The following is a 27848-nucleotide window of genomic DNA, read 5'->3' on the forward strand; positions in this document are numbered from 1 at the left end:
ATTATTATTGTTGAACATCGAGTTTTTACTTATGACGTTCAATAAATCGATTTTTTTTATTTTAATTAATAACTTATACCACAAGTGAACATATTGTTTTACTTGGGTAAAAAAAAGTAGTATTTTACGTAGTCTCTTCCCAATCTTTTACTTAACCTTGCTTTTTATCTTTAACTCTTGTTTCTTTTAAGACAAATAAGTTGATCTAATAATGCAATGAAACACAAACTTGAAAATGAAGGTGAACTCTTAATACATAAATGTGACAAAACTAGTTTTACAATAAAAATGGCTAAAATGTCAACGTTTGAAATCTCAAAAATATATATTTGCGTAGTAAAGACAAACAAACAAAAGTGAGCCTCAGTCAACAGAGCACCACGTTCTCCTGTTGCACAGTTTATTTAACAATATTGTATATAAGTAAGAAATGAGTCTTTTACCAGTTTATACAGTGATTCCATTCTCTCTTATATTTATAGTATTTTGCTTAATAACTTGATTTACAATAGGAGAAAGAGGACATCCCCGATTCAAGTTTCCTGCGAGAGGAACAAGGTCTGCATCTCTCGGTGTTCCCTCCTTCATCCTCGGAGAGCATAAGACTTAGTGTCAAATTTGGAGGACGGGGCCCCGCGTAGGGGGGTCATTCCACCTCAGCTTTGGGAGCTGGTGTCTTTCTCACGCTCTCTTTACACTTTACAACATTTGTATGACCAAAAAAAAAAAAAAGAAAAAAAATGACAGCTTTTCTTCTCAACGTCGTTCACTTCTGTAGAATTCACCGCATCGGGACACTGTGTTCAAAGTGAGTGTGTCGGTGGTTTTCATGCGTGCTTTGATAACAACCTACGCAATCCGTTTCCTAGTTAATACAACTGAGTGCTCTTCATACACACGAGACGGAAGGTGGGGGGGGGGCGCGAACTCTGACCCTAAACGCATCACCTTAAGAGAACAACAAACAATTCACCAAATCGGCAACTTGAGGAAAACAACCTGGCCCAAATCCCGCACAGATTTTTTTCTTTTTTTTTTTTTAAACATCAACACAAAAAGAGTTGTACGATTCTTTCCCCCCCCGACAGTACAAAATAAAGAGATATGAATAGTAAATCGATTTGTACACTTTTTTTTCTTTCTTAAAAAGGGCATGAAAGCATACAAGAACAAACCAAAACAAAAGTATCAGACATTTGGTCTCAACCAAAAATATAAATCTGTGATTCAAATTTCAATTGCAAACTCCGCCACAGTTTAAGAAACTCATTTCGTTTCAGGAAACAATGAGCTGATGACTTTTTTTTCCGTAGACCAAATGTTTTTTTTTCATATTTTTTTTAAACAACATCTGAAACAGTTTTACACGTCAGTACAAAAAGATGATCTCAACTTTATAAAGAGCAAACGACAACAAAGAGAGTCAAACAGGAACGAGAAGAAGCAGAGCCGGAGCCCTGGCAGGATTGTGGTCTTCAGTTCCCGGAGGAAACGCTACAATCCCTCCACAAACTTCTCCAGAGTGTCTCCGGTAGCGTCTCCCGGCAGACCAAGGTCACTGTTCAGGCCTCTGCTGGGAGTGTTGAGCTGCGGTAGCATTGCGCTTTGTTCCTGTGCCCCTAAATGTACCTGTTCCAAGGACCCCGACAGAGGGCCCCCGAGTCCAGGGTGGGGAGAACCTGAGAGCGATGGCGGCGGATGCTGCGGCGAGGGCTGAGTCTGGATCTGTGGCGACGGACTGGAATGTGGTGGCAGCTGCTGTGTCGGGGGGCAGGGGGACTGTACAGGGGCCGGGGAGCGGACCTGGTTGCCCAGACTGCTGGCTAGCGCAGGCTGGCCCGGGAGGTGGGGACCCCCTTGCGGCTGGCCAGCCAGCAGGTGGGTCTGAGGGCTCCTGGGGCTGGGCTGAGCCGGGGAGCCCATTTGCTGCTTGAGAACCGCCTGCTGCTGCTGAGGGAGCTGCTGCTGCTGTTGGAGGATCCGTTGGTGCAGACGATTCTGAGCCGAGTCGATCCCCAGACCCGGCTGGGCCAACTGAGTCATTGATGGGAGTTGAACCATTGGCCCGCCTGCAGGAGCGCCACCTGCCTGCATCGCCAACTGCTGCTGCTGCTGCATGCGGTGTTGGGAATACGTCGCTGCAGAAGCCTGCGCCTGAGCAGGAAACTGGCCGGCGTGTGTCTGAGGCATCACTCCTTGTTGTTGTTGTTGTTGTTGTTGTTGTTGGCGGAGTTGCAGCTCTCGCCGATAGAGCTCTTGAATCTGGGGATTGGCCGCGTTCAACAGCTGACCTTGAGCCCCCAAGGCAGCCAGTCCCTGGGCAGCAGGCTGCTGTGGTTGCTGAGGAGGCATCCCAGGCCTCTGCACAGCACCTGCTGGCAGAGCCATCGTCTGCATCTGTGGCATCCCCGGCTGCGGCTGCTGACCCGCCTGCTGCGGCGGCTGCGTGGCCTGGTACTTGGCCGTCCGCTGTTTGATGAACGCCGCCATAAGCTGAGGGTTTGACTTGAGGATGTTAAGGACCTGTTGCTGCTGCTGGGGCGAGCTGGGGGACTTCAGCGTGCGGAGAAGCTCCTGGAGGGCATTTGGTGCGATCATGCTGAGTCTTTGCGGCGTCTGTGGACGGGCCCCGGGCTGCTGTGGTATGAGCATCCTCTGGCCCTGTTGCTGTGCCGCTGGTATCATACCTCGCTGCAAGGTCATGGCCTGGTTCTGTCCAGCGACCAGGCCCGGTTGTGGATTCGGAGTCGTTTGCATCGGACCTGCAGGTCCCGGCCACTGGCCCGGGGCCATGCCGGGCTGCCTTACCTGTGGCCCGCGGGGTCCTGCGACCAGCTGCATCGGGGCCTGCATGGGTCCGGCCATTCGTTGCTGGGGCTGCTGCGGGTTCATGGGCAAACCGTTGGTGTGGACCCGGTAGGTCTGCTGGCTCTGTTGGGCCTGTGCCATCATCTCTATGTGCCGGGCCATTTTGACAGCGGCCAGAGGCGGCTGCTGCTGAATCTGCTGCGGTTGCTGAGGGGGTTGCGGGATGGGCGACTGCTGCTGGTGGAGAGGGGACGCCTGGGGCCCGGGTTTACCCTGAGACACTGCTGCCTGAGGTTGGTTGTTTCGGGTCGCGTTGGAGAAAGCGGGAGACATGACGCCAGTTGTATTGGGGGTCTGCGGCTGGTTGGGAAGGGACTGGGGGGTGGTGGGCTGCACATGGGAAGTGGGGGTTCCGGGCGTCACGGACGCAGGTGGGGACGGGAGCGGCATAGTTCTTCCTTGCATGGTGGCCATCCTCCTTCTCATGAGCTGGGCCTGCTGGAGCCGATGCTGCAGCTGCTGCTGCCGCATCTTGTTCTTGATGTTGAGGCAGAAGGGGACGAGACACTTGTTCTCCTGACAGTGCTTGGCGTGGTAGCAGCACAGGGCGATGAGCTGCTTGCACACCGGGCAGCCGCCGTTGGTCTTGCGCTTGCAGCCCTTGGTGTGCTGCACCACTCGCTTCATCTTCTGGCACGAGGGCAGCGAGCAGTTGGCGTTGCGACACTGACAGGCGTGGACCAGCGACTGGATGCAGCGCTGGATGCTCAGGCGCCGGCTCTCCTGCGGGCTCTTGGAAGCCTCTCCGCTGCCGTTGCCGTCGTCGTCCAGGCCGAGTCCCCACTTGACCATGTGGTGCTCGTGGCCCTTCGAGTTATAACAATTGATGCAAAGATCAAAGTCCTGAAAAAACAAAGGATATCAGTTGAATGATTTGGTAACAACATCTCAACATTAGTAAGTAAGTAATTTTTATTTGTATAGCGTTTTTCCAGACCAGGGTCACAAAGCGCTTAAACAATCAAAACAATATTCAATAAAGTATATACTTTAAAGGTCAAGATAAAACTGATAACACAACAGGAGTTCCAGAAAATCAAGGAAAAGCCTGAACAAATAAAAACGTCTTAAGATGTTTCTTGAAGGAGTCAGTAGATCATCAAACACAGAGGGAGAGGAAGATCGTTCCTAAGCTTAGGAGCAACATCCTGGAAGGATTTCTCTCCTCTGGTCCTGAACCGTGTTCAGGAACCATCAGTAGATTCTGATCCACAGACCTCGGAGCCCGAGCTTAGAAGCACAATAACAGTGAATCCGCCATATTACGGTTCACTCAGGTCTCGCCGTTTTGTTTTTTCCCCAAAATCTTTCATTCATTTATATGTACCGAGCAAGAGTCAAGGAACCTTAAAGCTCCTTGTCATTGTTTATTGTGTTACAAACAAGTGATTAATTTGTAAAGCAGAAAACAACACAAAACAGGACTCAGTGGGAGGCACTAATTAGCGCATCCTCCTTACTTCTGGTGAATGAAACGGTGAACTCCTATGATGCAACTGTTCTCCATTAAGTGACAGTTGATTGGTCGCTAAAACACTGCAGGTAAAGTATATGCCTACGTTGCTGTATTTAAGCTGTGTTTGCTGGGCGGCAAAGCATTATGAGAGCTGTTCAGGTCACTGTTACTGAAGCAAGGAATGGAACAACATATGTAATGATGGGTTTGCAAATTATTATATTTCGAAATTATTAATTATTTTAGGGTCAATAAAAAAAATGTTCTATTATGTTTATGGTCTATAAACGGGTTTTCAAACGTAACACCAGAAATAAAACAATGTTAACGTTTGGCGACTACATACCTCGCACACGGTGCAGTGCCAGCGCGTCTCCACGTGGTGCTTGCACTCGTTGCACGTGTAGACGAAGCGGTCCTGCCCTTGGTTGTGCAGCTCCACCAGCATGCACATGCTGCTCCACTTGCATCTCCTGAGGGAGCTGAACTCCCAGTGCTTGTCTCTGGCCAGCGTGAGGAAGGCGTCTCGGCCGTCCATCAGATCGCAGGACAGCAGAGGGTCAGGGTCCATGATGGGCGGCAGGGTGTTGGCCATGGGTGCCGAGTGGAGGTGGATCACAAAGAAGACCTTTGAGAAAACAAAGAGTCCAAAGTTAAAAATGGTCTTAATGGTTATCATTTCCTCTGACAGTTATACAGACTTTCAACACGTGTACAATTGTCAGACATTGCAGGAATCAATACTCTGTTCATTATCTAATAACATCTTTATAGCTCACGAATTAACATTTACTTTGAACAATCCGCCTGATGGACCACAAAAAATGATTTGGCATCGAGTTACGAGCCATTTCTTCTCCGTCGCAAAAAGACAACAATAAAATAAAAAGGCGTGTGACCGAGAAACGAAAGAGGATCAAACCTCTTTGTGCTTCTCCATGCTTGAGTAGAGCTTCTGAGAAAGGTCATTTGCCACATTCGGCATTCCAGGCTTCTTCTTGTTGGCTCGGCTGGTGCTGCTTTTGTTTTTATTCGTCTTTTTATTGTTCTTCTTTTTCGCATTTTTGCTGTCACCGGGTGTGCCCTGAAGGAGACGAATGAGGACTTTTAGACTTTAAAAGGTGTATAAAAAAACAAAGCATTTAAAGATATAGTAGCAAACCTCGGGAGGTTCACAAGCTGCCGTATTCTCCTCCTTCTTCCGTTCCTCCTCCTCCTGCTCCAGCTCCCTGATGCTCTCCTCCAGCACGTTGGGCCAAAAGTCTCCCTCAAAATAGGGAAGCTCATTGGCGCTGGTTAACCGGTCCTCTGTTGCCTGTTTGAAGATGTCCTGAGGGAGAAATGATATGTACATCAACTCTGTGATGCTTGAAATTTAATAACTTTTTAATCAAATAAAATGTTCTCATTACCTTATAATCGTGGAGGATTCTTTCGGCGAAGGCCTTGTCGAGCATCTTCCTGTACCACTCCTGCAACCTTTTCGGCTTAGGGATCTTCTGGTCAACAGGATGGCAGTGGAAGATGTAGTCGTCTCCTTCACTCGGCGGACACGCCCAAATATGCCCTTGAGCATATCTAATGCCAACACAAGAATTAGCTCCGGCACTGGACGAATTGAAAAAAAGACATGCTCACCCGAGCTTCTTGACGTATTCTAGATATCCTATGAGGATCTCATGGTAGACGGCTGTTCTTAGAACACGGGGTCGGAAGAAGTGAATACTGTCAAGGTACGATATGTAGACGCGCCTGTGGAGAAAGTTTCATTTATTAAATCACGTCTTAACATGTCAAGTGTCACGCGACTCCGGATAAAACTTCAAATATGCAGACCTCGTGTTGGGGAGAGGGCTCTCGGATCCGTACTCCTGCACGTGCATGCCAAAGAAACACACGTCTACGCCGTCAATCTCCTCAAAGGCGAAAAGTGCTTTGGTTCTATAGGGGAAGGTTTCTGGCATTTCACCAGTGTCCACAAACCTGACGGACCAGGGAAAATAAACAGTCACTTTCAGAAGCTCATGCTTTGAAACGGCATTGAAATCAACAAACAGGAAATCAGACAATTGGCATAAATAAAGGGAAAACCTTTCTTTTTTTGTCTTTCTCTACTGTCTTTTCTTATAGATGTTCAGTTTATACAAGGTTGAGAAATAAACAAAACATAAACATGTGTATTATCAGCATATTAGCAAGTCATTTATAAGTATTCTAGTCTGACTTCATTCTTTTTATTCCCCAAACCCCGAAGTTACTCTAAGGTACAAACGCATCTGGCATAATATAAACATCTATAATCCTACCATGACCATCTCCGAGGACCCCTCGTTCATTCCACAGAAAAACATTTCAATACCTAAATAGATAACACCTAACATGCAAACACACTAAATTATATATTATACAATTTGTTACTTCCAGAATCCAGATGAAATTTTAACAACCGTGTATTAGCAAGCAATTGATTTGCCAATATAATAATAATAATCTCTATTTATATAGCGCCTTTATGCATTTTTTTTACAGACACAGACAAGTGTCAAATTGTGGTAGTACTTCTTTCACCATATCGAAAGCACTATCACTTTTTATTTCACTGTGATGTAATCAAAGATCTTTTTGAGTTTATTTATATTCAATAAAGTGTTTGCACATTTTCTGTTGATATATGGCAGCAGTCATTAAGTCCCCGCAGCTAAAGGAACAATGGAAGATGCCGGCGATGACTGAGGATGAGAGGATACTGTGGACCCTAGCAGCCTTTAAAGCTGATGTTCGGACATATTTTGGCAACAGTTCTATTCATTCAACTAAAAAAGAACGATCACAAGATATTACTAAAAGTCAGTTTAATAAAAGCGATCGTATCGTGACATTAGTGATTCGCTACAGCCCTAGGACTTAGTGTGTAGTTTGTGAAATGTAAGGAAGCACACATATACAAATATTCGCTTCAATAACCACATTTGTGTTTTTCTCCCACCTGGCTTTCATGCCCGGTTTGACTTCAACCGTTTTATCCGAGCTGGCCACCACCCGCACAAAGACTTCTCCGGACTCTGGGTGGTTCTGTCTCTTCAAGTATTTATTCACACGGTCCTCAATATACATTCCCAGTCGGGTTGTCTGCAATCCTACAGCACAACAAATACGTCGCGGTCAAAACCAAAGACGTCCATGTTTGCATCGTAAACGTCACGTTGACCTACTTTTTGCAGAAAATTTGTTGTCCTTCCGCACTTTTGCACTTTTCTTCAAACAATTGTCACAGATGAATCTGAGCGTGGAGAAGTCAGAGTGAATACGACTTAAACGTCATTTTGTTACGTGACAGAGACGGCGTTCTCACCCAGACGGCCAGATGACATCGTAGTGCAACACGCATATCTGGTGCATCTTTCGCCCGCAATCTTTACATTCAACAAACCTGTAGAAGAGTAGAATTCTCAATATATAGATATCAATCTTTAAGCCAATTCATTTCATGTGGCCCACAAGTTGGCTGAAAATCAAAGTAGATAAATGTGCATGTTAATGTGGTGAGCTCTGAAGAGGTTACAGATAAGGAACATGCATCTGGAAATTTGATATTCCCTGTTAAAGACAGTTTGAAGGTGTGAAATAAGTTCGACCCGTGACTGAAAGTGCTAAAACATTTTGGCCCTCTAAGCAGGTTGTGTTGCTAAATGAGATGAGAGATTAACTGAAACCAAGTGATTCATCTGAAAACTCGAGTGAAAGTATGCACTAAAAGCAATTCCAGATGTAGTGGGAAAAAAAGTAACTTTTGATGCAGCGGAAATAAAGGAAAACAGCTTTGACGGGAACAAGTTTAAAGGACTCAACGACTTACGGTTCAGGGTCCAGCACGTCGTTCTTTTTCCTTTCAAACTGATCTTTTGAGATCATCCTGTCAGGAAGTTTAAAAAAAAAAACAACAAAGAGTGAGGAGGAGAAAACCCGACACGGAATAGAATGAAACTTAACGAAATCTAGACTCCATTTCACTTACGTCTGTGGTTGAGCCGGATCTTCTCCCAACGTCACACTGTCGCCCTGAATCTCATTGAAGCACTTCTCACAGAAATGGTACCTGCAAAACAAAACACTTTAAGAATCTGTCCAAACCATGTGTCAGACTATCTTTGCAAATAATCAACAATTCAGAGATAAGTTTTCTTTTTAAAACAATTTGTGGTTTCATCATTTTACGTCTTTCCGTGTTGCTACCAGTAATAATAATACATTTTATTTAAAGGCGCCTTTCTTGACACTCAAGGTCACCATATATAGGTTACATACATAAAACATTTAAAACACAACAATAAAATATGTATATATAAGAAGTAGCAGACACCTTTTGACAATAAACTCAAGTTGCATAGTGTTAATAATGACAACTGCAGTTGCACGAGTCATACTGAGGAGGGCATCAGGGAGCAAAGAACAAGTAGCTTAAAATGAAAGTATTTTTGCAGGCATTAGTCCTCCTTTCACACCTTGTTTCTGACATATAATAATTGTCCTAACGAAGTATTAGAAGTCACTCTTTTTCAGGGGAAAACCATCTAACTTTAACAGTCGGCGAGTGTTTACATCTCGTCGCTATAGTTTATTCACTCCAGCACTTCAATTATGTCCAACTGTTATTGCATGATGACAAGAATCTCTTAACTGGGTTCATTACTTTACTAGAAAACAGACCTAGTTTGGGCAGTTCTTTGCATTTGGCTCAACTTTTTGATGAGGCCGAAAATGGAGGAGTCGGCTCTGCTCATAGGTAACGGCATTTATTACTGAGTTGTAGATCAGTACCTGTTTTGATAGCTGTAGTATGTGCCTCCTGTGGGAATGGTACAGAGTTGCTTGCCATAGCAACAGAGGGTTTGTGGGGAAAATTCATACTGCAAAGGATGAGAAAGAAGAACGAAGGTCAAACAACATGATAAAAACATTGCTTAAGTGACAAACAAATATGGAAACAACAAGTCACTTTCATGGCTTGAATCAGGATCTTTACCTTCCGACCGCAGCAGTAGCCCAGGCCCTGCATGACAGGGTCGATCTCCGATTCGAACACCTCTGCCAATTTCGAGCAAAACTTGTAGACTCTGGATGTTTTCCGGTTGTACAGCCAAGCATTGTTGAACATCAGCCAGACGTCATCAACGTACTGCCACGGCTCCTGGTACTGGCCCGTGTCCAGTTTGCGTTTGATTGTGGACAAATCGATTGGGTTTTTGACGATGTCAAAATAGTCCTGCGAAGAGACAAACAAACCTCCAAGTTAGTATGAAATCGGGGTGCAGCGTGGATTAGTGTCGACTCACCGGGATACACAGGAGCGTGGGATCAACTGGCTGCCTGAAGGGGAGCGACTCAGGATCTTGCCTGTAGAGCGATTCTAAAGTTGGCATCAGAGCCTGACGCAACTCTTCTGGTTTAAAAACTGGGGGAAAAAAAGTTTAAAAGTCAACAATAAGCAACATTGTTTTGTTTACATGGATAACATTTCCAATGATTATTTGTACAATGGTGACTACAAAATTCCAATTTGAACTCAGTAGATCAATTAATGTTTCTTTTCAGTGACTCTTTTAGGCTAAATATGTGCTTTCTGTATCCTCGTACAGTGTCATTTGCTCTTTGACTCAAGTATTTTTACAAAAAATACTCCAATCTACACGTGTAAAGGTCACTTGAGTCAGCTTGGTTATCGTCTCGCGAGTGCCGAATTGCTCTGATTTGCTTTGGTCATATTGTGCACCAACTATTCCCTTATTAATAGATTTTAAACTGAACTAGAGCTCTTTAGCTCAAATACTGTACATATCAAGTTACAGATTTTGAACATCCAGACATTGGATTTACAAGTCCAATGTTTTTGGGCTTCTTTTTAGCCCTTAACAGCAAGTAGTGTCATTTTTCAGAATCTGTGGATATCAACTACGCTAGCACTCTTAATTCAATGCAAGCATGCTAAAGGAACAATCAAATATTTAAAACTAAACTACATGGCATAAATACGCACAATTATGTATCTTGTAATAATCCCTGGGTAAAGCGGGAACTTCAGCTAAAGCTTCATTGACCAGAGTAGTCGTCTGTCCTGGTGCAGTTTCTGCATGTGGTTGTCACCAGTTCGCTGCTCTTCCATGTTCCTCTTCATCACGAGTCAGTTTGTGGCAGCAACCCATCTCTGAATGACGTGTGTGAGCTCCTTTCTACTTACTTTTCCTCCGGGACTGGGGGGGTGATGAGGTGGCGCTTGTGCTATTGGCTCTTCCTTCTTCTTCTTTGGTTTCCATCTTCACTTCAATCTTTTTCACCTCCACTTCCATGGGCTCCTGTTTTTCCTCCACTTCCTCCTTCTTGATTAACGAACTTGTAGATGTTTCTTCAGTCTTAAAACAACAAATTTGCATATTGAGAAAGACAACATTTCTGAACGCTAGCTGCAGATAATCTGTGATACAATTAGGGCACGGTATTAAAATAAATAGATAAATGGACCTAATCGAATGACCATCATCGATTTAGAATCAGGACGTATGAACATGTGAAATATTACTTAGTAATAAACAAGAATCTCAATGTCAGTGTGTGACGACGAAGCCACAGGACTCAACTCAAATTTATGTTAATGTTGTATTAACACAATAATATTTAGTTGTACCTCAAGAACAATCAGAGTCTTGAGTTTTTTGCACATAAAACACCTGAGGCAGGTAACAGTTGCAACCGTGGTTCTACAAATGTTTGCTCCCAAAGCAACACATAGCAACAGCCTGTAGAGGGCGAAGCATGCATGAAGTAGATAGAACAGCCGTTTTAGTCGTCATTATTCAAGACAAATCCATTGCAATTTTTATCAATTTTAAAGGCCACAAGTTTCCAGCACCTCTCATGACGAAAACCCACCTCCATTTTAGGTTCAACTTTGCCACCAGCGGCCTCCGGTTGATCATGACGTGGCTCTTTTTTGACCTCCGTGACGGGGAGGTCGGATCCAACATGCTGTAAATGCAAGTCGGCACTGGCTGCTGAAGACGGCGTGGGAACTCTGTTGTCCAGACTGGCCCCTGTTTGAGAAAGCTGTAATGGAAGTTCAGAGAAAGAGAGATGAGGGATTAGGAATATAAAGCCACAGAAGGAGGCGAGTCATGCATAAGCGACGACCATGTGCGGAAACCACTGCTCCTCATGCTGATGTTGTTGCCTGGGGTTATGGAAGTAGCTACGCATTATGGTTATGGTTAAAAGGACAGTGAGGTGAAGATGGTGGGACAAGGTGGCATAACAGAAACGGTTCCTCTGCAGAGGACACAGTGGAGGGCATGCGTGGGGCTCAGTCTCACCGGTGTGGTCGGGGGCTGGGGCGGGGGCTGCGTCTGTGCTGCTGCAGGGAGCTCCGCTGGGGTTTGGGGCTGAACGGGGCAGGTAGGGGTGGCGACCTGTGCTGGGGCGGGGCCAGTGAGGGTAGGGGTGGCGCTGCGACTGGACGACTGGAGGTGTGGCGGGTTAGTGGCCCCCCCGGCCGTGGAGGCGGCGGGTGGTGGTGGTGGTGGTGGTGTGGAGTGCAATGGGGTTTGGGAGGAGGCTAGCTGAGGGCCAATTGCATTGATGGGGAGGTTAGCGCTCTGTTGTTGCTGCGGGAAAGAACACAAGGAAGGTGGAGACGCGCACAAGCAGACCGAGTCGTCCGGTCGAACACAGACCCCGGGGTTTAGAACGACACAAATCTAACTCAATTAGTAACAGGTGAGATCGGGCGAGTCGTAGAAGCCGAACCACGCGTGATCTTACCTGGGTAACGGCAGCCTGTGCGGGGGGTTGATTTATGCCTAAAGTGACGTTCAGAGGTCCTGTAGCAGAGGCCACAGCAGACCCCGGAGCAAACTGCGTCTGAGCCATGAACTGTCCTTGGCTGGCTGTCTGGCCGACCATGTTGCTGCCGCTGTGACCGCCAATCATACCCTGGGCTTGGGGCATTCTTGAGGGCGACAGTCCCATCTGGAAAGCCAGGAAGATGGACACCATGCTTTAGACATTTGGAAACCAAAAGCCATGCAGGAAATAAAGCTTTAAAAAACATTTGTAATAACATACACAGCATGTGACACATTTCTTTGAGCCATTAAATACATAAGTTTATAGTTGATTGATACAAGTCCACCGATTGACTACTTTTCAATGCGGTTACTCGACTTTTGAGTCCAATAAAAAAGTGGCTTGTGCTCATTTCAATAAACACAAAAGTACTGAACAACACTGTATTGAATCAATTGCAATTTTTAAAGGAAAAGGGTTATAATAACTTAAACTGTGCAGATAACTTCCATTTTCAATGAACAATGAAAAGATAAAAGCCACAATGTGAACTTTACTCATCACTTGTTTAATTCTGGCATGATTTTTTGCAATACCTAGGAAGAGAGAACTGCAAAATGATGCTAGACCGCTTGTCAAGAGAAAGAAATGCTGACTTAACATCAAGGATGTGCTCAAATCTTGTGGGTGACTTGAAGCCAAGTATCTCGTCATCTCTCGCGTATAGAAACAAAGGAGTAATAAAAAAAATATTGTGCGCGAGTATAAACAGCATTTGATCAGCCGATCAGAATGACGTTAAAAATGCTCATGTTCGATAAATCCATCGGTGCAGCCCTAGTTCATCTTAATGTCAACCCTCACCGCTGGCACAGTGCTCATGTTCATCTGCTGTGGATGGTTCATGGGTGAGGCGGCGCGGGCTCCCATGGGGGTCTGGGGCAACTGGGCGTTAGGCAGAGCCAAGTGGTTGAACTGGTTGACTCCTGTTGATAAGATGAAAATCATTTTACATGATGTATTGTAAATTGTTCGTTGTTAATAAAAAATATAGCGTATATTAAGTTTATAGTTCACTCTACTAAAAGTAATGAATATGTTCAGGATAAAAACATTTTTGTATATAGATGTGAAAATTAAAAAGTAATATTTTCGTGATCAGTATCTGAGCAGCATCACAGAACCAACCTTGTGAGACCTGCATTCGGTTCATGATCTGATTTGGCATGTTTGGTAGAGAGACGGGTCCATCTAGACCGTTCAAAACAAACAAATGATTAGAAACATCACAGGGATCACATCTCTCATCAACATTAATCAGTAGGAATCGTCAAAACTGTTGGATTTCAATCCACTTGTAATTATTTCTTCGTTGAGATGTAATAGAAAACTTGCGACTCAAACATCACTCACTCTGCGGCCTGGGACCCAAGGCGTTCGCCGGAGGAAGACCAGGCTGCTGAGTCCCCTGGTTGGTCAACGGTGCCTGGTTGATGATCTGCTTCTGCAGCCTTGAACGCCGCTTCTCTTCCAACTCTTTTTGGATCTTATAGATCTTTTCCGCCAGAAAGTGATAGTACTCATCCTAGATGTGAGGGAGAAATATTAAAATGGCTTGTCCTAGAGGGACAGAACAAATAAAAGTGGTGATAAACATACTCGACTGTTTGCTGATTCATACATGTCGCCCTCCACCTTTCGGGCGTATGCCACCAGGTTCTCCATCCTCCTATCCTTCAACGCAGCTGGATCAGGGGTGGGAAATATGGCTTGTACTCTGTTTCAAGAAGACAAACAAGCATTAGACCTCTTAGAGATAGTGGCAACTTCTCAGAGGAAATCTTTCCTATAAAGGAAACTCACAGTTTGTGCACTAGGTGGTTACGCAGGTCCTGAGTCACATGTTCATGCCATGCTTTCCTGTTGCCATTTCCAGAGATGGGCGACGCTGTAGGAAGGTTGCCCATGGAGCCCACAGAGGAGCCATCTGAGAGCAGCTGACTAAAGTCGAAATGAGAAAAATTGCTTAGGTTTAAATGCAAACCCAACCTAGAACCGAGGAGACTGTAAGAAGATCACATGCCTGCCAGACTTCAACACGTTGGGGAGTGAGTCTGCGCCCATCGTCGCACCACTGAGAGCCATTTGATTTCCTGTAAACACAAGTTTCAAAAACCTACTGTCAAGATTTGAATTCACAGCTCACTTCTGATCACAGACTGAAGTCAACATGTTGACTTTACCAAGTGCATTAATGGGTCTCATCTGCTGTGAAAGCGGTTGCTGGGCACCTGCAGTCTGTCCCGGGCCAGGAGCCTGTGGGGTCTGCCCCGTGGCTTGGCTGCCGTAGGGCAACCCCAGCGCAGCGTAGGCTCTCTGCATGGAACTTGGATCGATGGTGGTTGAGGTACTGATGGAAGGGGTACTCGGTTGGCCCACACCCACTGAAGACATGGGGTTGGGGAGGCCGGCATTAGGAGAACCCAGCATGGCTGTGAGGAGAAGAGAGGAAGAATAAATGAAAATGATGAAAGAAATATATAAATTGTCAATAAGTGATTATAACTCAAATGACAAAATACAATAATTTGTCTAGAGGACACTAAAAATATTTTTAAATATAGAGGAAGACAAGGGGGTTAAAAAAGAAAACTTGACCATCTGTTGAGGACCATCAGTGAAAAAGATTTAAAGAGACAGTAAAAATAATTCTTAGGTGTAAGAATTACATTTCTGTAATCCCTTGCCTTCTCTTTCATTTTTCTCTTGATGAATTACAGTTATATATCCTCACATCTCATCTTACAAGCCCAACAGACTCACTCTCTTATACATCTCGAACACTATCGTGGATAATCTTAGGGCTTTAATACAAGTTGGACATTACAGAAGCAGTATGGAGGTATTTGGTGGCTTTTTTAACCAAGATGAAGACAATTAAGCTCCAGTCACTACATTAAAATCAACAAAAAGTGTTGTCTTTACCTCTAAAAAGGAAGGATTACGCTGAAAATAATCCCAACCCTTAGTCAACATGAGGGCGAGTAGAAAATTTGTAAAGATTGAATTTACGGTGAACTATCCCTAGCCCTGATCTAGAGCTTTTCTTGAAGCATTCACAACATGAAATCATCACTGACTTGATTGCAGAAAATTGATTATTCGTTGAAAATCAAACCTAACGATTTAGATTGGCTATTAAGATGGTGAAGGGACCTGCTAGTGCTGCAGCAGAGGGAGATCTTTACTTACGTTGCTGAGTGCGCTTGTCACTGGCGTTCTTCAGTGGCAAGCAGACAGGACAGTCGTGTCTAGTGCAGTTTTTCCAGTGGGAGATGATTTGCCTGGATGATGCACAGTGAGCCACTGAAAACAAAGGAGGTGCAGATCTCGATATTATTGGGCCAGTTGTGCTTATTTCTACAAATCTATTCAGCTTTTTTACTGGACAATTCTCTCGGAAGCAACACGCAACTACACTATAAGTCAGCATTAGAAAGGTACAATTCAAAGTTCATTTTATTTTAAATGCAAAATTATTCAACACGCAGTTTGGATTTAATGCTCCACTTTAATCAATAAATTGTGTTTTACATGCTTGCAATACATTCCAGTTAAATGTACATTGACTTGATTATGGGGAAAAAAACACAGAAATAAACATAAATCCAGTAGAGATCTATGACATACATTATACATTACATGTATTGAATATGTAAATATTGAAGCAGATTTATAAAACAACATAAAATTAAAGAGAAATTAAAGAATTAAAGACACAAATCCCAAATCCATGAGAAAACCACACGAAAATGTAAACAAGATTTGTTAAAGACCCCCCACCCCCAGAGAGACAAGGTCTCTACTAGAAAACCCTCTGGCCAGTTGAGTTTGATACCACTGATGTAAAATTTTAAACCCCCAATGAACAAGTGTGTTACACAACACTTACCTTGGCAGGACTTGCCAGCCTGGCAGTGGGTCATGTGATTAAGGACGTTCTTCATGGTACGGCAGTGGGGCAGGGCACAGGCCCTCACCTCCCCGTTGGCCTGCTCCCGTCGCTGGCACTTGTGGGCGTGCAGCAGCAGGACCAGCTGCTGCTGGATGAGCTTCCGTTTTTCCGGGTCGGCAGTCGGACCTGCTGAAGGCACCGCCACGCCTCCACCGCTCGCCAGAGGCAACATAGCCGCTTGCTGTGGCTGCTGCTGTGGGGGGCGAGCAGAACAGGATCAGGGCGGGAGGTTGATGAGAAAGAAGACGTTCACGGGCACTACAAGAACTGACCATGCTTGGCACGCTGGCTACAGCTGCACCTTTGAGCTCGTTGGGAAAGGGTGGTAAACTGTTGGCGAGAGCAGCTTTATTCTGGAGCTGCTGTTGAGAGTTCAGCTGCTGACCGGGCCCTGTAGCCCCTTGTCCATATGACTGGGTCCCAAAAGAGGTCCCATTGCCCAAAGTTATCTGAAAAAGATGATCATAAAATGAAATAACCTTCCAAATAAATATATTTACGGTTGAGTGCAGCTCGAAGTGACCACATTGAAGAAGAAGTGTACATCTTTATAGAAGATCCAAACAAGGTAGAAATGGAATCAGCCTTGTATGATCACAAGAAGCAAATTATGTTCAACAAATATAAAAGTAACATTCTGTAGGCATACAACAACAACAACAAGTTGTTTTAGAACTAGGATACTAGTGTTTATCTTGTCTTCTTTAGAACTCTGTTGGACCCTTTTCACAAGGTTCAACCCTTATCTGTGGTCTCCACACTTCATCATTCAAACAGGGATTTCCTGGTTATAAAGCTAGTCCTCAAGGATTTCATCAGACTGTAGGGGAACTACAATTAGACAAAAAACACTGACAAAATGTATCATAACATAATTGGCTTTCCATGGAATTCAATTAAAAACTTTATATACAGTGTTTATTATATATATATTATTTTACATACCAAGCTTTGGTCAAAACAAGACTTTAATTTGCTTAAATCCTTTGATATTTACTACATACATACTAGGGTTTCTTACATTATATTGTTGCCCTTGTTTTGTGATACAAATCGTATTGCAAGATTCTTTGCAAATACACACCCCTTTATGGTGCACTAAAAAACAACGTACTTTGGCAACTACGTGCTGAACAAAACAATAACGTACAGAGAAGAATCTGTGCATATTCTATGATGGAAATAAAATATAAATGCCAAAATGTTTTTGTTATTAATCGATACGAAGCTGCTGTATATCAAAAAAGTTTTGAGATAGAAAGAAGGGAAAAATATATATATACATGTATACATTTTTTCTAGACCCAGTAAAGCAGAGATGACAGACACACGTGTACATATGGAACCGGCTAAACTAATGACAATGTACCCGTCAAATACTTTTTATTACAATTACCAACTTAAGTCTAAACCAGGGATGGGCAAAGCGTTCCACAAAGGGCAGCAGTGGGTGCAGGTTTTTGTTACGTCATCATTGTCTTTGGCAAATAACCTGACATTCTATGAATTTAATCCACTGGGAGTGACATATCCTTCGGTAAACATGGAAGTCTAACCACACTAAATATGAACAAAACAAACATCAGTGTCGGATAATCCATACATTTACACAGCACTACTACAATCCATCTGTAGTACTGATTGGTAGCATCATGTCTGGCTAGACTGGACCCCCCCCCAGGCAATTGACACTGATAGAGCAGAAAAAAAAGGCTAGACTCTGGCTGCCATTCAACACAGTTGAGTGAGCCTGCACACAAACATGCGACTCACACTTCCCGACTGCCAACAACCATGTCATCGCACCACTCCGAGAACAGACATGGTCGGCTGAGCATCCTACTTGACAGGAATGATGTTGAAATAGTTCCACAATGTCACTGAAATTCAAGATCAGGTAGAGATTGTCAAAACATAAAACGCTCACTAATTTTATCGAGGGATGTGTTCTGAAAACGCCCTGCATTAAATGAAATGAAAAACGTGAAGTAGTGACCAATTATTTGTCACTTGTTTCAATTAACACTTCGTGACGTTCCTCTAAACAGACCTTTGGATTTCGGTGACCAGAGCTGCTTCAATAAAGCCAAACGATCACAGTAGTCGAGGATTTTTGACATGGCAACAACGTTGGATTTAAATACAGTATTGTAGCGAGCAATCAGCCGCATAGAAAGAAATCATTGGAATTGTCCTCAAGTACGGTAGGTGTTACAATTAGTTCCTCCAAGTAAGTTACGCCATCGTGTTGGAGTTTATCTTATGTTTAAATAAAATACCCGTTTGTAAAAATGTAAACAATCACAAGAAGCTTTGCCGTTACTAACTGAGCCTTCATACAGTAGAATTAAATATGCAGTAATGTTTGCGGGAAAAAGATTTGCCCAGAAGCTCAGCTCCACAAGGTGAACCATAGTATGGCGAGAGACAACTGTACAAATCTTCTTTTCATTTCGACTGCTCCCTGCGGGGGTCACCACAGCGAATCAACCTCCATCTTACCCTGTTCCCTCGATCCCTCTTTCACACCAACCAACTTCATGTCCTCTTTCACTACATCCATAAACCTTCTCTTTGGTCTTCTTCTAGACCTCCTGTTTGGCAGTTCCAACCCCAGTATCCTTCTACCAATATACTCACCATCTCTCCTCTGTACATGACCAAACCATCTCATTCTGGCCTCTCGGACCTTATCTCCAAAACATCCAACATGTGCTGTTCCTCTGATTGACTCATTCCTGATCCTATCCATCTTCGTCACTCTCAAAGAGAACCTCAACATCTTCATCTCTGCTACCTCCAGCTCTGCTTTCTGCCTTTTCCCCAGTGCCACCGTCTCTAGACCAGGGGTCCCCAACCACCGGGCCGCAAAAAAAAGGATAAAACATTTGCATAATCGGTGCATTTTTTGATTATCCGAGTTGCGCCGTTTTATTTAGAAAAGTTAGCGGTGTTATGGTGAGTAAAACATGCCATGCACTTTAAACTCGTTTCATGGTGCGTCTGTATTTTACCTGTATCATTTTTATTTTTTTATGGTACGTTTACACGTTACCATAGCGACCAGAGAGCATGCGGAAGAGCATGATATAGACAACAGAGTGGATGTTACTTTCTGTTTTGTTTTTGGTGTGATGTGACGAGTACACTGTAAATAAAGTTGTAAAACAGTTCACAGTGGGATCAGGTGTATTGTTGTTATATTGAACATACAATAAACAGTTTTACACTGGTCATATACATTTTTGTATTTATCTGCCGCACGCTGCATCGCCCTGCTCCAGTCGCAACGACATTTTCCAGCCCACTATTTTAGTCAACTTCCTACGTGGTGTCGTCACACGGTTTAAACGCTAACGTCTTTAAAAAAAACGTTTTGATTGGTGAAAATAACTTCAATTGTGCCATTGAAGGACACCTTTTACAACATATTTCACATTTATATTGAATGTTTTTAACGTATTTTCCGGACTATAAGTCGCTCCGGAGTACAATCGCACCAGCCATAAAATGCATAATAAAGAAGGAAAAAACATATACAAGTCGCACACTGGAGTATAAGTCGCATTTTTGGGGGAAATTTATTTGATAAAATCCAACACCAAGAACAGACATGTCATCTTGAAAGGCAATTTAAAATAAAAATAGAATTGAGGCAACAACAGGCTGAATAATTGTACGGTATGTTACATGACACAACTGAGTATGTGCCTGGTATGTTAACATAAAATATTAAGAGTTATTCAGATAACTATAGCATGAATAACATGCTAAGAAGTTTACCAAACCATCCGTGTAACTCCAAATAACTCAAATCCAATGAAATCTTCATCCTCGGTGTCACCTTTAAACAGCTCCGCTAACTCCGGAGGTAGAAGATGCGACGCTTCCTCTTCTACGTCGAAATTATCAACACAGGTCTAGAGCGCCCTTTTGCGGTTTAGTGTGAAAATTACATGTGAAATGATATACCGGTAATAATGTGTTAATCATTTCACCAGAAGTCGCACCAGAGTACAAGTCGCACCCCCGGCCAAACTATGAAAAAAACTGCGACTTATAGTCCGGAAAATACGGTACATGTTTTTGTACCAATAACAAAATCTTGTCTGACATTAAACCGGTCCATTGTGTAAAAAAGGTTGGCGACCCGTGCTCTAGACCATACAGCATGGCTGCTCTCACCACTGTCTTGTATATCTTTCCTTTCATTCTGGCTGATACTCTTTTATCACACGTGACACTTTTCTCCACCCAGCTTGAACACTTTTCTTCACCACTTTTCCACAATCTCCACTGCTCTCGACTGTTGACCCTAAATACTTAAAATCCTCCACCTTCTTTATCTCCACTCGCCTCATGGTTCCACTTGGGTTCCTCTCATTCACACACATATACTCCGTCTTACTGCGACTAATCTTCATTCCTCCCCTTTCTAGAGCAGATCTTCAGCCCTCAAGCTTCTCCACCTGGTCTCTGCTCACACCACAGATCACAATGTCATCTGCAAACATCATGTATAACCTCATCCGTCCATCACCACTGCACACAAGGGACTCTGAGCCTAACCCTGATGTAGTCCCACCTTGAACTCTGTCACACCTCACCGCTGTCTCACAGTTGGCATACATGTCCTGATCCAGTCTAACATACTTCTCTGCCACTCCAGACTTCCTCATAAAGTACCACAGTTCCTGTGGCACCCTGTCATAGGCTTCTTCCAGATCTACAAAGGCACAATGCAGCTCCCTTTGACCCTCTCTGCATTTTTTCACCAACATTCTTAAAGAAAATACTGCATCTGTAGTACTCTTTCTAGACATGAAACCATACTTTTGCTCACAGGTGCCGACTTCTGCTCTCAGTCTGTATAAATACAAATACATATAAAGATGAGTCAGATAACACGAAGGTAGTGTGAAGCTACTTTAAGCAGAGACATAATACACAAACAAACCTAGGGTTGATTAAAACTACAACCACATTCTTTTACATTTTGGACGAAAGTTTCATCCAGACAAAACATGACACCTTTTTTTTACGACTTACCTTGTTTATTGTCCCCGCTTGCTGCACCGAGTTGAGTGCATTGTGAGCACCCATCTGCTGCCCTGCTGGGTTGAGGGTCTCCACCAATGTACTCCCAGTTCCTCCAGTCCCTGTGGCAGCCCCCGGCAATGACTGGCCCTGGTATTGCATTCCAACAACCCCTGCTCCTCGTCCTCGTCCGGCTCCAGGCCCAAGACCCCCATTCATCACTTGTCCAGGTTGGGCCTGGCCTCCTTGACCCAGTAGTGCAGCGTGACCTTGGTTGTTGTTCAACATGGACTGGTTGAAACCTGTTGTGTTCAAGCTTATAGTTGCCGAGTTGTTGTTCTGCCCTGCTACTCCTGTCTGTTTTCCTGCCTTCTGAGTCTGTGGGGACGGGTGACTGTTAGGGGAGCCCTGGCCAAGTGGACTCTTCCCCAACGGTGTTCCTAGCTGGGGGCCCATACTTCCAGGCTGAGGACTACCTGACCCCAGAATACTTGAAGTGCTACCCGTTCTTAGCAGCTCAGAGAGTTGCTTGTGTTTAGCAGCAGCATCTGGGACGACGGTGGCACCAGCACTACCGAGTCCTGCTGGGGTACCGCCGGGCCCACCAGCACCTGGAGCAGGGCCTCCGTTTGAAGGCATTCCGCCCATCAGGCCTAGGTCTCCTCCATTGGGAATCAACTCATCGGGTAGATCATTCTCCAAATCGTCCCACGCCAGAGAGCCCAAGTCTAAAAGAGGCAAAAGAACAATAGTTACTACATTGTATCAACAGGATTATAACTTTTAAACATTGTTCAACAAAAGCCTTCTTGGAAATAAAAAAAAAATGTAACTCAATATCAAAACATCCATCAAGAAATTTAAGACTATCCAATTCTAAAGGGGCCACATGATATAATGAAAAAGGCAACGCTAAATAAATAAATGCAAAAAATGACAAGTTAGCCATTAGAAACTTTCTTCATCAGCTGTTATGCATAGTTTAACTGCATGCCTCAGGTTTGGTCTTATGTTTAATATGAAACTCTTGCAGTCTCTTCAAAGTTTTCTAACCATAAGCAAACCATAAAAACTATCACCAAACATTCAATTTAAAAATAAATATGTTTATTCTTCCAACATTCTAGAGACTTCCACTTTACCATCAAGTTTCTTATTACACCCAACCCTAAAATTAAAATTATTTTATTTTGTCTCATTAATACTATATCATTTTCCTACCATTTTGATCTAATTGTGATTTGTTTTTATAACACCGTCTCAAAACCTTATTCATGCCACCCACTTCCCTTTATCGGCAGGCATGAAAATATTAGTGTAAAATAAACGCGCGGGAGAAAAAAAAAACTTTTTCCTAAACCGTTAGGATTCGTTATCCGTGTAGATGTTGAAACCCCCTAATAATCAGCCAATATTGTTTATATTTCATGAGTTCATCAATGTTCCACCACTTGTTTATTTGCTTAACAAGGGTCCGACAAAGTAAACTAGACGCATCACGAGTCCTGGGCAGTACATTTTCATTAAGATTCAGACAGAATCCTGACTTTAATGAGGGTACTTGGCCCTTCTGGCTTCCTTGAATAAACACTGGCTTCCAAAAGTGCCGCAGTAGCCCGCCAACTGTCCCGGGCATAAGGCAAGCAGGTGTTTCATGTAAGGAAGCTTGTTAGGAGGATGAAGGGGGCATCCATCTTCCCTTGCTCGTTTCCTTAAGCAACTCCTTTCAAACAAGCTGCTACAAGACGGCTTTAAGGACGCAGCAGTTCGTTCAGACAGACCGAGCACACACTGCATTTCTCAAACCAGACACATTCACACAACCTGTTCAACCCCACTGGCAACAGGTCAAAATTGCTGAGCAATGGTTTGTCTGGCGTGAGCCACATGTGGTTTACAGAGGACAATACCTGGGGGAAGACCTCGGGAAAAAATGGTGACTGTGGGGGCAATGCATACCTTGGGTTTAGCTGGTGATAAAGTTGATGGTGGTATTGATACTTTTGAAAATGTAAACGGATAACACATTTTTAGTGTCGATACTTTGAGTTCAGATACGTTCAAGTTCAGATACGTTTGACAACCATGACATACACAAAACAAAACATAAAACTAAGCAGCATAGGAGACATGGAGGATCAGAAACATGTTTATTTACTTTAATATTACTTAAATAACACTTTATTAACGGATATTTTCTTTTACACAAGTCATGTCTCTTGATACTTTTTCTGAAGCTTATTTATTAGACACAAATGTAACCGGCTAAATGAAACTGTATTGGGTCGGTTCGGCGCGTCTCTAGGAGGTAGAAGGACACAGTTGTACCAAGAGAAGGTTTAGTTTAGGTGGATGGTAGTGAAAGAGTACATGAAGTTGGTTGGTGTTGGAGAGGAGGATACATAGATGGAGGTTGATTCGCTGTGGCGACCCCTGAAGGGAGCAGCCCAAAGGAAAAGACGACGACGGTTGCCGTTATAGTAGGAGTTGCCGCAATTTTTTAAAGCAGACTTTGAATTGCAAAGGTCTTTATCGGCAGAGGGAGCAATATGTTGTCAAGTTGAACGACGATCTTCATTAAAGAAAAAGAAAAAAGGAACGATGAAATAAAGGGCCAGCTCATGAGACATGAGTCAATAAGAAAAACACCCTCCTTTGCTGTTTTAATGTTTCCTTTAAATGCCGATAGTGCATGAAATACTGCACATTGTTGACGTTGTTAAGGCGGTGAAAACAGCGGAACCAGAGACGATGCTACTGGAAACGCTCCTTGTGTGACGGGATTCAGGCAGTAAGCGCCACACAACATTTATGTAAAGGAGACCAACGTGTTCAAGGGAAACTAAGCAGTTTAAAGACATTTGTTAAACTAATCGTAGAGAAAGTTCTTGGTTATAATTGAAGCAGAGGCTGAATTTTGAATTGACGCCCACAGACAGACTTGTTTCATCGTGATCATCGATTAAGATTTGATGAATTACCAATTCAGATGTAGAAATTTGAGGTATGAACATGGATAGAGCACAACATACTCCAGACTCACGATTGCTAAATTGACATGGACGCCAGACTTTTAAAGTATATACTAAAATGTACTCACTAAGAGAATATATATGAAAAATGTTGGGTCCTTGAAGAACTAGCATCAGTAAGAGGAGTCTGAATTGATAACATCTGAAGAATACTAGTGTCAACCCTTAAAAAAAACAAATATGTTGAACAGTTGGAACACAGATGTTTGCGAAAACATCGGATTTGGTCAAATCAAACTAAATTGGTTTTACAGGAAACGATCTTGATTGTTGTTAAATGTTTTAAACCATCAAAAAACGATTTCAAGAAAGGGCAGCACATGTGTACTTAAATAATGACAGATTTAAAGCCGATGAAAGAATATGAACTTTAGCTTGATTTCAGAATCCATAAAAGAACAAAAGAAACGTTTTTTATCCACCGAAGATGGATATTTTATGTTTGGACTTCACATCATTGCAATAATTAGAAGTTATATTATATATACAAGGTTATATTATTATCATTTAAGAGACTTATTTAACGGTTTAAATATTCTTTAAATCAGTTAAACGGTTAACTTATAATGTATGATGCAAATTGTGACAGCTATACATTTTCTATCAATGTTATTTTAAAATTATATATATATACAGCTTCCAACTATCGTGGCTAGTGCTACAGATGCAAATTTCAACTTGTTTTAATAGTAACTAGTGGCTTTAAGTATAACTTAACAGTGAGCTTCACAGTATGTATGTACATCTTGGAAAGAGGATACCAGTTTAGCAGATTTGAAACACACACACACTTAACTTTCTAATTTTATGTGGTTATTATAGAGACCTTATTGTGTTGCGGCTGCAGTAGTAGACTTCCCCAGCTTTCCTTTTATTTAATAAAGGCATTTTTTTTCTGGCTACACGACTTTACGCACCAATGATATAATGGATTTTTTTAATGCATTTTGCATTATAAGATTGTTCTTATAGCCTTTGCAGGATCATATCAACCCATTAAAGCACAGAACAGCTGTACTGTGCAAGAATTCCAAAAAAAGATTACACTAAAGTTGAAAAAGATGTACCGTACCCCCTTATGACTTCTTCCGTCTCGTCACCATCTTGGATAGCACTATAGGTGAAGAGTAGCACGCAGGTTCAAACCCGGCACTTTATAATGTAATTTTATGTGGTTATTATAAAGACCTTAATGTGTTGCAGCTGCAGTAGCAGACTTCGAGTGCTCTTCTTTATTTGGTAAAGGCATTTCTTCTTGTTACACGATATATGCACAATAAATTGCAATTGCTTTTTATACTGCATTATGCATCTTAAGATTGTTCTTATAGCCTCTGCAAGACCATATCAACACATCAAAGCACAGAACTGTTCAGGGGTTATACGAAAAGATGACACTCAAGTTACAAAATACCTCTCTTTTTATTTTTGATTAAATGTTGAGGCCACATTTATATGTTACATTAGTTATTAGAAGATACATTAGGTGCAATAGAATGGCTGCCTTGGCGCTTGGTTCTGTTTTTCTATTGCTGTTTAGTGTGTTATCTTGTTTATTTTATTCGTTAACAACACCACAAAAAATACCTATGTTGTAGCTGGTAATACGTTTCTAATACTGATAATTTCAGGACTAATATTTGAGGCTGCCTCTTGTTTTTTTCTCTTTTTGTTTAGACATTTATGTTCCTACATTATTGACACCCGATATTTTATTTTAAGAGTGTAACACTTCACTTGTTGCAAGCAGTGTTGGACTAGAAGAAAGATAAGTATTGAATATTTATACACAACTTGTGCAGAACATGATGTAGTTGAGATCAACGTTTTTCAGGTAAACGCTTCAGGTAAATTAAAGTATCATTATTATTCTTTTTCCAAGAGGGCTGATGTCAGAAAAGATAATTCAGAATATGCATTAAACCGAGTTAGAAGCGCGTAAAAAAATACAAATAACTCCACGTAGTAGTGACTTGTTTTGAGGGGGATCTGGTCTCACTAGCTAACGTGCATCGCGATGTTTGAACTTGACATTCCAGCGAAATGATAATAAAGATTCAATCTCACGATTAAAGTGCATCAAAACAAGTGAATGTGCATTTAAAACGTGCAGCCGTTTGTCGAGGCCTTTACCTGGTCCATCCGACGTTGACAGGGCAGGTGAATTCAGCTTCGGCCGCTTGGAGTTGGGAGGTCCGACGTCCAGCAGGTTCTCAGCCATAGTACTTATCTTTTTCCGAGTGTTGGAAAGAGATAAAAACGTGTGTGTGTGTGTGTGTCAGGGTTCTGGTTCCGTCCAACCCGGAGGAGCACCTCGAAAAACTAGCACATTAGCACGCTAGGATGCGATGCTACCAGCTAGGCTAACTAGCTAGCGTTAGCGTCGAGCGGTTCAAAAGAGATGCAATAGCGCCCCGCTTCGCCACCGCCACTCACCCCATGATAATCCAACACCCGACACCCACATTCTTTCATTCGACGTCCCGAGGTGAAATATTCCCCATGAAAAACTTCCGAGGACGTTTTTTTTTTCAAAACGAGGTGGCTCGCCGCATCCCGGGGGAGGGGAACTATTTATTTCTAGATCAAAGTACACATTTTGGGTGACGTCAAATGTCTTCATGCAAAATTAGCGCGAAGCTCCATAAAAAAAATGACTGCAGACAAAAACGGCGGTTCTTCCTTCGAAAAAGGCTTCGACGAGGAGGAGGATCCTCTGGCGTCCGCAGGGCTCGATACTCGCTCCGGGGGAAAAACGTCGCACTCTTGAAGAGGGGGAGACCAGACGTGACGGAGCTCCGTCCGTGCGACGAACCGACGACCCGAACCCCCGTTTTTTTTGTTTTTTTTTTAGCTTGCACAAAATATTCTCCAAGGGCGACGTTATGGGGGTTCGTTGTTGCTGTGGGGTGTCGGGGCAGGCGCGTGCCACGGGGAGGCTGCTGGCTTTGGACGTTAAAATAAGCCTTGTATCGAAATCCTAATTCCGAGCAACAACAAGATGGCGGCTGTTGATTCCTTCAATACAAAAAGTTTTTTTTCTTTTCCAGATCGGCTGCGGAGGGGGAGGGGCCGCGCCATACGCCCTGCGTGAGAACAGTGCCCGCGCTCGCCGCCGGGGGCGCCAGAGCGCCGCGAGTCAATCGATTTACACGTTTCTTTCTTTTTTTTTCCAATTCTAAAATTCAATCTATTTATAAAGTAATACGAGTTTTAAACAGTGGATTTTACGATTGTTAAAAATTAAAATATTACACTGAGAATATTTAAAACGTGGAGGATGAAGTTGTACATTAGAAAATACTATTGAAAGTCGAGCCTATACCTGGGAATTCATCCGTTGATATTTTTATATTTACTCTTTCAGCGTCAACATTCAGGATATTTCAGTAGTTGTGAGATTAAACTTGCGAATCAATAAAGAAAATCATGAAAACGATCAAATTTGCAATTAATTAATTTACTTCTTTTAATCGTATTTACTAAATTCGTTTTTTTTTTACTTCAATGGTTTTGCTGCCAGAAGTGTAGACGCAAAACTAAATTTCATTATCATCATTATATTCTCATAATAACGATTTATAACAATAAACAATACAAATAATTA

General features: G+C 42.9%; 1 protein-coding gene across 3 annotated transcripts; it reads right to left on the reverse strand.

The window, feature by feature from the left end:
* Positions 1 to 383: 383 nt before the first annotated feature.
* Positions 384 to 27601, reverse strand: crebbpa (CREB binding lysine acetyltransferase a). 3 transcript variants are annotated; one of them, XM_087808353.1, is made up of 31 exons: positions 26375 to 27601; positions 21222 to 21937; positions 16445 to 16621; positions 16110 to 16362; positions 15410 to 15523; positions 14401 to 14649; positions 14241 to 14310; positions 14021 to 14158; positions 13817 to 13934; positions 13571 to 13742; positions 13346 to 13408; positions 13022 to 13143; positions 12134 to 12340; positions 11686 to 11976; positions 11249 to 11422; positions 10560 to 10731; positions 9658 to 9776; positions 9348 to 9587; positions 9143 to 9231; positions 8340 to 8420; positions 8181 to 8237; positions 7677 to 7754; positions 7537 to 7604; positions 7311 to 7461; positions 6161 to 6307; positions 5963 to 6076; positions 5737 to 5902; positions 5487 to 5654; positions 5247 to 5408; positions 4671 to 4952; positions 384 to 3711 (listed from the first exon to the last, which is right to left on the reverse strand). In XM_087808353.1, the coding sequence occupies exons 1-31, from the start codon at positions 26460 to 26462 to the stop codon at positions 1495 to 1497; spliced, it is 7263 nt and encodes a 2420-aa protein (XP_087664479.1). In that variant the 5' UTR covers positions 26463 to 27601; the 3' UTR covers positions 384 to 1494. The 3 variants fall into 3 exon arrangements, with proteins under 3 accessions (XP_087664479.1, XP_087664471.1, XP_087664486.1); XM_087808345.1 differs by having other exon boundaries at positions 16110 to 16365; XM_087808360.1 differs by lacking the exon at positions 11686 to 11976 and having other exon boundaries at positions 16110 to 16365; positions 26375 to 27600.
* Between the last annotated feature and the right edge of the window lie 247 nt (positions 27602 to 27848).

The sequence above is a fragment of the Callionymus lyra genome, chromosome 1 (assembly GCF_982586985.1).
Source record: "Callionymus lyra chromosome 1, fCalLyr1.hap1.1, whole genome shotgun sequence".
Taxonomy (NCBI): domain Eukaryota; kingdom Metazoa; phylum Chordata; class Actinopteri; order Syngnathiformes; family Callionymidae; genus Callionymus; species Callionymus lyra.

What these genes read in the sequence shown, in the direction of transcription:
- crebbpa (XM_087808345.1), bottom strand. Translation starts at nt 26,462, where the DNA reads ATGGCTGAGAACCTGCTGGACGTCGGACCTCCCAACTCCAAGCGGCCG. An exon ending in AAACCGGGCATGAAAGCCAG is followed by an intron (nt 6,308 to 7,310) that starts GTGGGAGAAAAA and finishes CTGGTCCGTCAG; the next exon opens with GTTTGTGGACACTGGTGAAA. An exon ending in GAATCCTCCACGATTATAAG is followed by an intron (nt 5,655 to 5,736) that starts GTAATGAGAACA and finishes TTTCTCCCTCAG; the next exon opens with GACATCTTCAAACAGGCAAC.